At 44.4% G+C, this 14246-nt stretch overlaps 1 protein-coding gene across 2 annotated transcripts in view; it reads right to left on the reverse strand.

Annotated features, from left to right (window-relative positions):
* Window positions 1–280: 280 nt before the first annotated feature.
* IGFBPL1 (insulin like growth factor binding protein like 1) overlaps window positions 281–14246 on the reverse strand; it is a 45588-nt gene continuing 31622 nt past the window's right edge. Inside the window, exons 2-5 of one of the 2 annotated variants that reach the window (XM_066618132.1) lie at window positions 5181–5290; window positions 3734–3850; window positions 2722–2880; window positions 281–499 (exon numbers count right to left, since the gene is read on the reverse strand). In XM_066618132.1, the coding sequence (XP_066474229.1) occupies window positions 2731–2880; window positions 3734–3850; window positions 5181–5290 (377 nt within the window). In that variant the 3' untranslated portion in view covers window positions 281–499; window positions 2722–2730. Of the gene's footprint in view, window positions 500–2717; window positions 2881–3733; window positions 3851–5180; window positions 5291–14246 lie in introns of both variants that reach the window. The other variant, XM_066618133.1, reaches the window with a different exon arrangement.

The raw sequence follows: 14246 nt of genomic DNA on the forward strand, positions 1-14246 counted from the left end.
AGAAAAGAAAGTAGCAATCCCCTTTCTATTTCAAGAGCCATGTGCATGATAGATTAAACACAGACTACTGCAGCTGTACAAGCAGAAGTCAAAATGTTAACAAGTTCTCCAACAGTCAGGTTGCCTCACTTTATACATGCAAGTAATATAAGCACAGTTCTGTTGTTGATTTGTCTCTGCAGAATGTTGCATTGAGAGGCAGGGATGCCATTCAGTGTTCTATTTCAAGGTGCACCCAGATGCTGTGCTACAATTGTATCCAGCTGCCAATCAAAAGACATTTTAAAATGGTAAAAAACATGCTTTTATTGAGCATCTGTTGCATTATTAACTATGTCTTATATTCTCTAGAAAAAGGTGTACAAGCTGCACCATTAATCAAGAAGCATATCAAAGATGTTTGCCTTCTAGTCCTTGGCAAATAGGAAAGTAAAGCAAATCACTAATTCACTGGTTTCTAGTCTGTGTTCAGCTGACTTCTCTCAGAGACAACTTCTTCCTAGAGAGATAAGGAAACAAATATTGTGAGAGTTGTTTGGTGACAGTGCCGGCAGGTATGGCTACTCATTTGTACATAAAGTTCTTCTCTAATGCAGAGATGCACAACAGGTTATGCACAACAGCACATATGGCTACTCATTTGTACATAAAGTTCTTCTCTAATGCAGACATGCACAACAGGTTATACACAACAGCAGATATGGCTACTCATTTGTACATAAAGTTCTTCTCTAATACAGAGATGCACAACAGGTTACGTCAAGAGCCACTTTTACTCAGGCAAATGATTACATTATTCAGTAACTGCTGAAAAGCCATTTGCTACAGTTTGAACTTTTGTTCTCTTTTGAACCCATTCTGTTATTTTCTTGTGCTCTATAGAGCTCTGTTCCTTTGCTCTCTTCACAATAATCAATGAATTCTGCTAACCCTCCTTTTTTCCTCTGCTCCATGGTAAACACTATCTCCTGTCTGTACTGTTATCCTTTTTCTCTGCCCCCCACAGGCTGCTTGGTACCCCCATCTGTTCCCTCTTTCTTCCTCTAGTTTTCACTCTGCTGGTGTTTTCTGTTCCTCTTCCTCAGAGTTCAGTTGCAACAGGACACAAAGCTTTCATTCTCCTAGCAGTCCACACAGAAAGGGAATCTCAGGTGCAGGTAGGCTAAGCAGTAGGGATAACTGATTGCAACAGGATACAGGACTGTCACCAACTCCATCACATGCCTCTGAATCCAGGAGCAATGCAGATGAAAACATCCTATCCCTATCCCATTTTTGATGAACTTTGGTAAGTCTGTTTCTAAAAAGAGGGGAGAGGATCATAAACAATGGGTGTTCGGTAGACCTGTAGGTGGCTACAAGTAAGGGGGAGGGCTCCTCTAGTGGGCCATGTGCTGGCCTGTTGTAGTGTGTCCCTGTCAGTAAAGCAAATGAAACACAGCACTAGCAGTGAACAATGGAACTAGGGCAAGTAAACTGTTATAGCAAAAGGGAAGACACTTCTGCCTTCCCTAGAGAGAGTGCTGCCTTTGCCCAAATGAAAGAATGAGGAGAGACTTGTAGGTATACAATACAATAGTACACTCAAAAGATGATCATTGTAGCAGAAGATATCTGGTAAATCACAGCTGAGAGGGATACAGCAGTGGTCTTGAGATGGCTTGTAACAAACTAGAACTTCCCTGCTTATTGAGACTAAGAGGCGATACCCAGTGTATCTTCTTCTTAAAGCCAAGAGCAAGGAACTATAGTGCTTGCATTGTTCCAAAGGCTTTTCCCATTAGAAGGTGGTTCTTGCAAATCCCTAGGCAGGATTCTTGTGCAACTGCATGGTGGGAATACTGCAAATAAGGAAGTTGCTTCCTCAGGCTTTCAAATAAAGGTTTTCTACAAAAAGTACAGTAAAAGACATTTTTAAAATCATGATTATGTAAAAAAAATTCACAACTCTCAATTAGAAAAAAACTATCCATGTCTTGGCCTTCTTGCAGAAGTTCAGTACAGACTGGGCTAGATGGGTTTTTCTAGGAAGTAGTCTGTTCTATAGCAAGATGTGGGTAGAGGAGGTCTGCTGAAAAAAAACAACCACCAATTCCTTGTAGCCACACACTTTGCCTCTGAAGGCAGAGACAGTCAAAGCAGGATGCCCTTCAAGCACATGGGGGATCAGACAGGAAATATGGTCCACAAGACACTGTTCTCAAGTCTTGAAGAGTTCTAAAGGTCAAAGCCAGCATTTTGAATGTTGCCTGGAAACTAAGTGAAAGCCAATATAGTTCCTTGAGAACAAAAACGATTCATCAAATAATGAAAAACTTGTTCCTACAACACATGTGTACTGCAGAAGTCTTCCCGGTATGGAAAAATGAGACACCTTGGTCCTTTGCTGAGAAGGGCAAGATAGAGTTTTTCAAAATAAGTAAACATGGAATTCCTATTGATTCAATTCCCCCTTCCAGGACCAAGATTAAGCTAAAGTAGCTTAACTCCCTAGCCTTTACTCAAATAAAACAAAGCCTAAATACACTTGCTTACAGTCATTCCCTGAAATCCAGACAGTAAGGTATCCCCAGGCAGGGCTTTTTGTTATGACATTCTGTACACAGACATTTTATTATCATCACCATTAAGTCAAACAGCTATTTAATTGCTGATCATCATGAATGGTGAGCATATCTTAAAATGGCATTCCTAGAATCAAAAAGAACTAGTACTACCAACATTACTCTGCTACTTCATGTCTTCTGATGCTGGGGAATTTGCCTTCTTATTTTTACTTTGCTCTAGGACTTTAATATTTCCTTCTGCGTGTGTTTCTCCAACCATATTTGAAGCATGACACTGGTAAACACCCTCATCTTCTTTTGTCAGTGGGTTAATCTAGAAAAACACAAACAGGAAAATGTTAACAGAAGCAACAAAATGGCTATCATGCAAAAGCTCCAGAAGATATAGCAGAATATAGGAACAGACTGAACGCTTCATACAAGTGAAACCCATTGACAAAAACATATTTTCAAGGACTTCAGCAACTGTAATCAGAGAGTACTAAACAAGTAAGTAAAAACAAGTTTTTAGATATAAACTTAATTTATATGTGATGGCTGAAGTAGTTGTATGTTGTAATAAAGTCATAACTTGCATAGATGTATGCGTTAATCCTTTTTGGACAGTGATTTTGGACAGACATTCCTCTGTGTTAGATAGCACTGCATGGATTTTAATTACGTCACAGTAACAAAAGCAAATGAAATGGCAATGATAAGCACAGTTTAAGAATTAGAAAAGAATGGCAAGCTGCAACAGCTGCCAAGTAGCTCTGCAGACTTTCAGGCAGGGGTCTTTTCCCAGATTGCGCCCAGGATCTTCTGCATACAAAGCAGGTATTCTACTACTGAGCTGCAGCCTCTCCCCAAATTTTTTGAGTAACATCAGTATGTACCAAGTCCACAGTAGGAGCACGCAGCCCCTGCAGACACAGGAAATTTGTGTTCTATCATGTATTTTTTGCATGAGTGGGATATTGCGTTTTTGTCTTTGGAAAGGAACATGCAGGAAAACTACCTAATAGCTAACATGTGGGTCAGGAGCCTGCTCTGCTTCACTGTTAAAAAGGCCCAGAGTCATTTTGAACTTTTCCCTTCCCAAGGATAGCCTTCCAACCCGCATCCTATATAGAATTTCCATTGGTTGCATCATCACAGACTTCCTTCTCCATCTCATGTGAACTTACCAAGACCCATCCTGTGCTCTCATGCTTAGAAGGGCCACCTCGAACCTGGACAGCCATGTTGACTCTGTCTCCAGGCAATTCCTCCAGAAGCTTAACTCCCTTTGGGGATTCCGTGACCTGCAGATGATAGCAATGTCAGCACACTGTCACCAGTTTTTCAGAAGCAGGGCCAGGTTGCTCTGCCTCCCCAGATCCTGATCACACTTTGGACAGTACTACTCCCTCTAGCACTGAAGATTCAGAAGTTGGGCAGTAGGGTCACTGATGGGCAAGGGTCCTCAGCCACTACTTAATTTATCTGCCATGATGTCATCCTGTTTGGAAGTGATAACAAAATTCACTCTCTGTGGAGCTGTAAATACACTGCAGGAGAGAAGAATTAGGGCCCAATCTTATCCAACTTTCCAGCGTCAATGCAGCCCTTAGGTAAGGAAACGAAGGGAACAAATGCATCTATGACTGCCCCCACCACGAGATGCAGCCTGTGCCCCACTAGAATGGCTGCATCAGTGCTGGAAAGTTGGATAGCATTGGGCCCTTAGTGTCCCAAGAAGATCAGGGGCTGCCACCTGAATTTTTTTAGACCTCCTGCTGGCAGTAAATAGAATTACTAAAACCAGTTCTATGAACATATCTAGACCCTGCAAATGAACCACCTAGACTTCTTGGTCAACTGCAAAGTCTGTTGGAAGCCCAACAAAGATCAGCAGACTACAATTGCCTATGTCAGTCTCTAAGCAGGGATCACAGGCTATCAGTGTAATCCTATGCATGTCTACTCAGAAGTAAATATCACTGAATCCAATGGTACTTACTCCCAGGTATTTGTGTTTGCATCCTATTTTTACAAGTAAAGTTGGGCAGCCCAATCCTAACCTGCCCTGGAGCAGGCAGAACAATGGGCCTGCCCTGCATCCAGAGCAGGGTTGGGGCTGAAATCGGCTCAGCCCAGGGCAAGGGGAATCACTTCACCTTACCCCGGGTAAAGCGGCAATAGCCCCAATGGGGATGCATCTCAAGAGGTGGCGCAGATCTGAGCAGCCTGGAGCTACCCCGGGCTGTCTGGTACCAGGGATAGGATCCAGCATAAGAGCCAGATACTGGCACTGTCCCCCGCTAATCCGCCTCCTGCCCACTGGTCTGCCTGCCCCCCCCCCCAGACCCCTGCACCAGCCCAGCTTGGCCAGTGCGGGCTTATTGTTGTGCAGGGCCAGTACGGCTTGGGCTGGCATCTGGAGTCGGCCTCCCTCCTCTTAGGTCATCATGAAAGTACTCTATGGCACTTTTGCAACTGTCATCGGCTAGTGCAAGGGACTTGCACTGGCCCAAGAGTGCTTCTGGACTGCACTCTCAGTATCACATTCCAGTGAGAAAGTGGACTGGCTTGGGTCTAGGAATCACCCCCTATGCAACATTTTGGAATTCAGAAGAACCACATATGACATACCTTTTTCCAAGTGATGATGGGTGTTGGGACTGCTTTCACTTCACAGGACAAATAGACTTGGGCTCCAGTTATATTGTGAATCTTTTTCGGTGGCACAACAATAGCAGGAGCTAGCAGGAGGGGGAAAAGTACATTTCAGAAATAGCTCTCATATATGTAAATCGGTTGAAGACTGCAGCCTTTGGCACAGCACATTTTCCAAGGAGTGCAAATGAGCTATTAAAAATAATCTGTTGAACAATTTCATTGTTGTTAAAACAGTTTGATTATTCATAGCAAACAGCAGTAGTGTACAAGCAATGTATTCATTTGCTGAAGACGGTCTCTGATTTGCAGTCCCGGAAAACTCTTCAGATATTCATGACACAACAATGCATTTGGAACCTGATGCAGAATTTGGATTCTTAAGAGCCTCAAACTTTGTTTAAAGTGAGCAGGCCTCTATAATTGTGGAGTTACATGGGACAAAGTTGCAGCTACTCAGGGCATGTTGCTCCTGTGATCTGTTCCACTTATGGGCTCCAGACATCTTTCCTTGCCAGGAGATCATATTGGATCATACATGGCTGTCTTCCTGCTACCAAACTGCTCTTTGTAGGTAATGTAATTTTCTTGCAAACCCAGTTTAAAAAAATTAACACATGCAAAGGAATTATGCAAAAGAAGAATTATCACAGCTTGTGGCCTCCATAATTTCGTTGCAGTATTTGAGTTTTCCGAGATCAGAGTTATGTACAAACTTGAGTGCAGACGCAAAAGATCAGACTTCAGAAGATCAGAGTTCAGAGAAATGGAATAATTTATACACTTAAAGTTGTTTAAAATTTCCAGGCAAGTAGCCTATATTCAGCCAGGATTGAAATACCTGATCACCTAGTTTCATGCATCCCAAGAGGGCCTTATGCACTTCATGAACAGCAGCCCTCCCCCCATGACACACTATTTTTGAAACTGAGCCAAGTTGCAAATACATCTTGTGACATGGCAGGACATTCTACTGTTCCAAATCAAAACTCCCTTTATGGATATGCAAGGCTTTGGGTGACCCCAGGTGTCTTTGGTTCCCAGCCATCATGTGCAATGGTTAGCTATTTAAAGTTCATTAAGAAGAAATATTTCATCCTATGCCACACTAACGTATAAGGAAAACATTTACATGATGTCTCAGTGCTTTCTTGTAGGGAGTCCCCCACAATGGTAGGCATTTCACAAGCAGGGGTGGAACGTGTCTCAATATTGCCCCCTCTGCTCGCATGCATCCCTCCGACAGGGCAGGCGGGATAACAAGGCGGCACACTCCTGTCCCCCCCCCCTTCCCTTTAGTCACAAAGCATGTGCTGTGTGGTGTCCTTGGCAAGTGCTTCTGTTTGAAATGAACAGGCACAGGGAATGCTGGGAACCCAGTATCCCTGGCTCCTGTTCACTACAAATGGAAGAGGAGCAGAGCAGAGAGGCCAAATACAGTGAGGGGTGGGCAGGCTCCAAATCACCTTTCCCTGCTTATTTGGTGCTTCATAAGCACCCCCACCCACTTGACAAGTGATGTGAAACTTCAGCAGCTTCCTCCCCTTACTTCTCCCTCCGGTGTCACTGGAGGAGGAAGGAGGTTGCTGCTTCAATTCTCTTACAACTTGCTTCCAGCAAGGGAGAGGAGCTTCCAGAGGAGTGGCAGGCTGGAGGGAGCAGCAGACAGATGGGTGGGGGGCATTTGGTGCCCCCCCACAAGCGTTGCTTCACACATTCAGGTGGCCTCGGCTGGGCCACCACATTCACGATCCAACTGCGATCCTCTTAGATATTCTGTGGCCTAATAACGGAGAACAGGGTTTTCATTCGCTAGAAGAAATGGTGGCACACCAGCTGGAGACGGACAATATTTTTTTCAGGGAGAGTCAAAAATGGCAGGGGGGGGGAAGATGGTTTTCCCCAGAATATACATGCATTTCTTGTTTTTTTCTTCACCTGTCTGAAAGAAAACTAAACCCAAACCTATTGTGAACCACAGTGGTAGCTTTCTGTGCCGACGTGTCTTGATATCTCCATTTTCATTTCACGCAGAGTTCTTTCTTAGCTGTATCTATGGCAACATTTTAGAGTGACAGCAAGCTTCCTAGTTAGGGGCACCCTTACCAAATTAAACCAATTTTCTTGCAAGCTTTTCATAGCTCTGAAAAAGAGGCAGACACCCTGCATACCCTCATCATTAGCCCTCTGCTTTCACAGACGACAATTATCACAGGAGGACACCTCTGAGTCAGTGTCTGCAAATACAGTATTGCTCCTGCTAGAGTCCCTTATCTAAGTTAAGCTTAGCTTTCCAAAGTTGACATGGCAGGATGTATCCCACACTGTTGGTACCACCACACCTGACACACTAGAGGTGCTAAGCCCTCTGTCTAAGATGCCCTCCATTTAGGTGGAATGAAGGACATGGACTTTCCACTGCTGGCAGCTGTCCCTGGTCACAGTTGCTCTTTGAAAGGCGAAGGGGAGGGGGAAAAAGACCATCTGTTAGGAGGGAACTCCCATCTGTAAAATTACCACTGACAAATGAATATTTGTATTCATGCCACTTAACTGAGTCTGTAAAGAGCTGAAGCCTCCCATTCAGAAACCAGAGTGATTCCCTTTGGATCCCAGGATTAATACCTGCTGAGCCCCTTCTGTTTCCCACCCTTGCAGTGGTCTAACGGCATAATTGTTTGCATCTGCTTTAAGATACAGTCACTTCTCAGATGTACATTTAAGGTTTTGGGGGCAAAAAACCTGTGCCTTGAACAGGAATTTTTTGATAAGTTCTTTCCAATATATTGTTCCTAAGATTAGTTGTCAGCAGTTCATTGAATAACAGAGGGCAGTCCCACAAAAATGCTTCTGGTTCACTTCCCAAGGCTTGCTAAGAACAACCCAAACATCAAGCAAAAATACAGCATTCCACTACCTCCCGTATTGGCAACCTTCAGTCTCGAAAGACTATGGTATCGCGCTCTGAAAGGTGGTTCTGGCACAGCGTCTAGTGTGGCTGAAAAGGCCAATCCGGGAGTGACAATCCCTTCCACACCGGGAGCAAGTGCAGTCTGTCCCTGGTCTGTCTCCCTGGCTATGGGCCTTCCTTCTTTGCCTCTTAGCCTCAGACTGTTGGCAAAGTGTCTCTTCAAACTGGGAAAGGCCATGCTGCACAGCCTGCCTCCAAGCGGGCCGCTCAGAGGCCAGGGTTTCCCACTTGTTGAGGTCCATCCCTAAGGCCTTCAGATCCCTCTTGCAGATGTCCTTGTATCGCAGCTGTGGTCTACCTGTAGGGCGCTTTCCTTGCACGAGTTCTCCATAGAGGAGATCCTTTGGGATCCGGCCATCATCCATTCTCACGACATGACCAAGCCAACGCAGGCGTCTCTGTTTCAGCAGTGAATACATGCTAGAGATTCCAGCACAGTTCCAGGACTGTGTTGTTTGGAACTTTGTCCTGCCAGGTGATGCCGAGGATGCGTCGGAGGCAGCGCATGTGGAAAGCGCTCAGTTTCCTCTCCTGTTGTGAGCGAAGAGTCCATGACTCGCTGCAGTACAGAAGTGTACTCAGGACGCAAGCTCTGTAGACCTGGATCTTGGTATGTTCCGTCAGCTTCTTGTTGGACCAGACTCTCTTTGTGAGTCTGGAAAACGTGGTAGCTGCTTTACCGATGCGCTTGTTTAGCTCGGTATCGAGAGAATGAGTGTCGGAGATCGTTGAGCCAAGGTACACAAAGTCATGGACAACCTCCAGTTCATGCTCAGAAATTGTAATGCAGGGAGGTGAGTCCACATCCTGAACCATGTCAGCTGGACAGCTGGACATTTCCACTACCTCACCTCTCTATAATTTTCATGCTGCCTAGGATGGCAAACTTCTGGAAAACAGGCATTTGGACTAGAAGTTCATTGGTCTGGTCTAGGAAAATTCTTCTCATATGATGTATTCATGGGGGCCAATATTAACTAATGGTTCATAAGTGTATTTTGCCACATAACATGGATCTCCATCACTCATGGTCAGGTTTCATAATAAAGTTGGTACCCTGGAAGGGCTTCATGGTTGTGAAGCATACAGAATTACTTATAAATATGTATAAAAATCAAAGAGATGTGAAAAGAATGAAAGCTATTTCTTACCGCCCAACCCTACGGTGGTTGCTGGTGCCATGATACAGTGGAGCCAAAATGGCCACCTCTGTAACCCACGGGGCCAACCAGCCAGTTGGAGGTCTCCTTGGGGTAAGGGAACCAATGTTCTCTTACCCCATGTCAGGACCAGGCAGCCCCTATGGAGCTACTCTGATCTGCACCAGCTCAATTGCTGGTAAAGATTCAAGTAGCCTGTGTAGGGTTCACAGGTGCATGAGGGCCCCCCTCCCCCCACCCAGAAACAGTCCTTGATGACTTTACCCAACAATAGCCTCTATGTTCTCCTATGGGAATTTTACCTATAAAAAGCTGGTCAGACCCAAGCATACCCCTTTCCTCCACTACACAAGGACCACCATGTCAGCTGGCACATTACATGCCTGTTCTTTCTAGCTTTTTCCCCAATATTGGGCTAGCATCCTTCCTGAAAGGGCAACCAGCTCAAGTGCACACTGAGCTGCCATCCAAGAAATCTTCCCCTGGCAAAGCAATCTCAGCTCCTTTGCCTTGCTCCTCTCCCTGAAGCTAGTTAAGGCTACTGCCTAGCACTCCTGAGCTTGCCTATAAAAATAATCTTCTTGTCAGAATTTCCTCCTTTTCTTTCCTCTTGCTTAGAAACCACTGATGCTTAAAGCCTCATTGTATTAGTATTTCACTATCTTTTTGAATCCCCATTCCAGTTATTGTATTATCCTCAAAATCAAAGCTCAATATTGTTGCACCTGTTTGCTTCCCTCTCTCTTCATTTAATGCCAGTTCATTGAGTTGTGCCATGAAACACTGCATTTAATTTTCCCAATGCATGCATGTTACATGTGTCTTAACATCCTTTTCTTTCCATCCACAAAACTTCCTAGACCTCTCAAACTTAACCACCCTGCAGGATTACTGTAAAAAGGAGATAACCCTCATGTATACCATCCTGAACTCCTAGGGAAAAAAATGACAGGACACAAATGCAATCAATACAGAGTTGGATTTCTATTGTCTTATGTTTTAATGAAAGATTATGCCTGGATTTGTTCCAGATATTTTTAGTACTAATTTTTGATAGATCATTTTATCCAATCTCACATCTGATTGTGACAGATACAGTATTTTTCTCCCTGTTGTCGCCCTATTCATTTTTTTCAGTTCACCCCCTCACTCTTCATCTTCATAGCACATTTCTGCAGAATTGGATTCAGCCTTCCTTCTCCACCCACTCACTTTCTTATCAGCACATTTTGTGTCACAGATGTCAACACAATTCTCTCTAGGTAGAATTCACCCCAGCCCCATTACAAAGACTGAATAAACAAGCTTTGTACGGGGAGCTCAACTAATGTTGAAGGGAGACAGCATTATCATTCACCATGGCTCTTATTTTTCTCTTACAACTTACCCAAGGTTCCTAGCAAGGAGAAAGGGGGTGTGAATTAGCATACAGTGCATCCTTTCCCAGAGTTCCTCAACTACCACTATTTGCTAAACAGAAGGAACTGCCCTACATATATCCAAGGCTACGTCTTTTCCCCCCCTCTCTCTATCAATGAGACCCAAACAACAACTACTCTGCAAGCTCTGTGCCTCCAATCACAAACATAAATATGAACCAGCCATAAGCAAGTCTAGTGAAAACACAGGCCTTTTATCTGCAAGGAGCCTCCAGTGCTGTTCACATTGGGAAAGAGGAAAAAGTGGTTGAGCTGCATAATGTGGGTCATGTGTGGGTATCCTGGAAGGTGGGATCTGCAGGAAGCCATCTGGGAAACCTATGGGGTCCAAACAAAGCTCTTGGGTTGCCCATTGCATGTCCTAATTACATGTACTCCGATATATGAAAAATGAGTCTCGAGACTTATTTTGTTTTGGAAATGAAGCTGCAAAATTAAACAAAACAAAATAAATGATGAGTAACAGATGCTTCTATTCATTGACCCCAGAATTTGTATTCATGGGGGTGGGGGAGAGATGGGTCATTTCTGAACATAAGACTTCTTTCAGCATTGCCACAAAGCCATCGTCAACATCCATCAAGTCTCAAAGTTGTGCCAGACACAACTTTGGAAAAGCTTCTTTTGCAACAAATATGTAGAAGGAATCTCCTCTATGGTCTTTTCTCCTAACTGGCATCTTTCCTCTTCAATAGGAAGAGACAGAAGCAACCCATTTGATCGGTGGGGGCAGAGGGTGTGTGTGTGCATTAGAGAAAGAGAGGGATAAGGCAGTTCCAGACGGCAATGCTCACCTGTATCAAAAGCTCCTTTGTGTAGGGAGACAGTAGATCTCCCTCTGTCCTTAATCTTCAGTGTCTGTGAGGTCACAAAAAAGGTTTAATAAAGAGAGGTGGGCTGAGGTTTATTAGTGAGTTACACTGAATTACAAGGTTGTCCCATCTAGTAACAATGGGTCAAGATGAGAGGCAGTTTACAAGGCACATTGATAAATTAAAGATCAATAAGCCACCGGACCCGAATGGCATCCACTCAAGAGTTATTAAGGAATTAAAGAATGAAGTTGCTGATCTCTTGACTAAAATGTACAACTTGTCCCTCAAAACAGCCACAGTGCCAGAGGACTGGAGGATAGCAAATGTCATACCAATCTTTAAAAAGGGAAAGAGGGGGGACCTGGGAAACTATAGGCTGGTCAGCCTAACATCTATACCGGGTAAGATGGTGGAATGCATCATCAAAGATAGAATCTCAAAACGCACAGATGAACAGGCCTTGCTGAGGCACAATCAGCATGGCTTCTGTAAGGGTAAGTCTTGCCTCACAAACCTTTTAGAATTCTTTGAAAAGGTCAACAGGCCTGTGGATTCGGGAGAACCTGTGGACATTATATATCTGGACTTTCAGAAGGCGTTCAACACAGTCCCTCATCAAAGGCTACTGAAAAAACTCCACAGTCAGGGAATTAGAGGACAGGTCCTCTCATGGATTGAGAACTGGTTGGAGGCCAGGAAACAGAGAGTGGGTGTCAATGGGCAATTTTCACAATGGAGAGAGTTGAAAAGCAGTGTGCCCCAAGGATCTGTCCTGGGACTGGTGCTTTTCAACCTCTTCATAAATGACCTGGAGACACTGAGCAGTGAGGTGGCTAAGTTTGCAGACAACACCAAACTTTTCTGAGTGGTGAAGACCAGAAGTGATTGTGAGGAGCTCCAGAAGGATCTCTCCAGACTGGCAGAATGGACAGCAAAATGGCAGATGCGTTTCAATGTAAGTAAGTGTAAAGTCATGCACATTGGGGCAAAAAATCAAAACTTTAGATATACGCTGATGGGTTCTGAGCTGTCTGTGACAGATCAGGAGAGAGATCTTGGGGTGGTGGTGGACAGGTAGATGAAAGTGTCGACCCTATGTGCGGCAGCAGTAAAGAATGCCAATTCTATGCTTGGAATCATTAGAAAAGGTATTGAGAACAAAATGGCTAATATTATAATGCCGTTGTACAAGTCGATGGTAAGGCCACACCTGGAGTATTGTGTCCAGTTCTGGTTGCCACATCTCAAAAAGGATATAGTGGAAATGGAAAAGGTGCAAAAGGGAGTGACTAAGATGATTGCTGGGCTGGGGCACCTTCCTTATGAGGAAAGGCTACGGCATTTGGGCCTCTTCAGCTTAGAAAAGAGATGCCTGAGGGGGGACATGATTGAGACATACAAAATTATGCATGGGAAGGATAAAGTGGATAGAGAGATGCTCTTTACACTCTCACATAACATCAGAACCGGGGAATTCCACTAAAATTGAGTGTTGGGCGGGTTAGAACAGACAAAAGAAAATATTTCTTTACTCATTATAGGGTTGGTCTGTGGAACTCCTTGCCACAGGATGTGGTGACGGCATCTGGCCTGGATGCCTTTAAAAGGGGATTGGACAAGTTTCTGGAGGAAAAGTCCATTACGGGTTACAAGCCATGATGTGTATGTGCCACCTCGTGATTTTAGAAATGGGCTATGTCAGAATGCCAGATGCAAGGGAGGGCACCAGGATGCAGGTCTCTTGTTATCTGGTGTGCTCCCTGGGGCATTTGGTGGGCTGCTGTGAGATACAGGAAGCTGGACTAGATGGGCCTGTGGCCTGATCCAGTGGGGCTGTTCTTATGTTCTTAAGGTGGTAATTAAGAGCTGCTTATAGCTTTCTAATCAAAAACTTTCAATGTAAATTTTACATTATGTCATCTTTTTTCTTCTGTGGCGTTCATTTCTTTTGAAGCATTGAGGGCTATCTGCTCCACCCTACAAATTTGGCTTTTCTCTTTTTGTCTAAAAAAGGTGGCAGAGTTAACATGCCACAAAAGCACTATTTGAAGAAAAAAAAAATCCCACAAAACCAACAATAGAAGGGTCCTATTTAACCTTAAAGACAAAGATCTTGATCCCTCTTGATACAGATGTGTGCATCAAGCAGCAGCCATAGATGGGAGCATGCAGCCGGCCAAGTTAGCAGGACTTGGGGGAATCATCTTGATGTGGGTGTATGTCTGCAGCAGCTGGGGATAGGGAAGGCTTTCCCCCTCTGATCTCCCTTGCTAGAATGGAACGGGAAGACTTAACCCTGCTCACAGGCTGTTGAACACCCACCAATTTCATAAGCTTAGAGTGCCAAACTAGACAAGATGTGAGAGACTTATGACCAGTCCTCAGTCATCATCTTCTCTGAAATGCAGTCAGCAAAGGGCTGTCAATTTGACTGAGTGACAGGCAGTACAATCCACTCCCAAGATGGCACCTGTTAAATCACATGGGGGAGTTTCAGCCTCTAGCAGCCTCTTCAGGGTAAGAAAACATTTGTTTCCCTGTCCTGGTCAGCCTGATGGCCTGATGGGTCTACTCGGTCTTGTGTTGGCTATATCGCTAGCACAGTTTGCATGGACCCAGGAATGCAGATCAAGGCTGGAGAGTTAGGTTTCAGCGTG

Source organism: Tiliqua scincoides, chromosome 2, assembly GCF_035046505.1.
Source record: "Tiliqua scincoides isolate rTilSci1 chromosome 2, rTilSci1.hap2, whole genome shotgun sequence".
Classification (NCBI taxonomy): Eukaryota; Metazoa; Chordata; class Lepidosauria; order Squamata; family Scincidae; genus Tiliqua; species Tiliqua scincoides.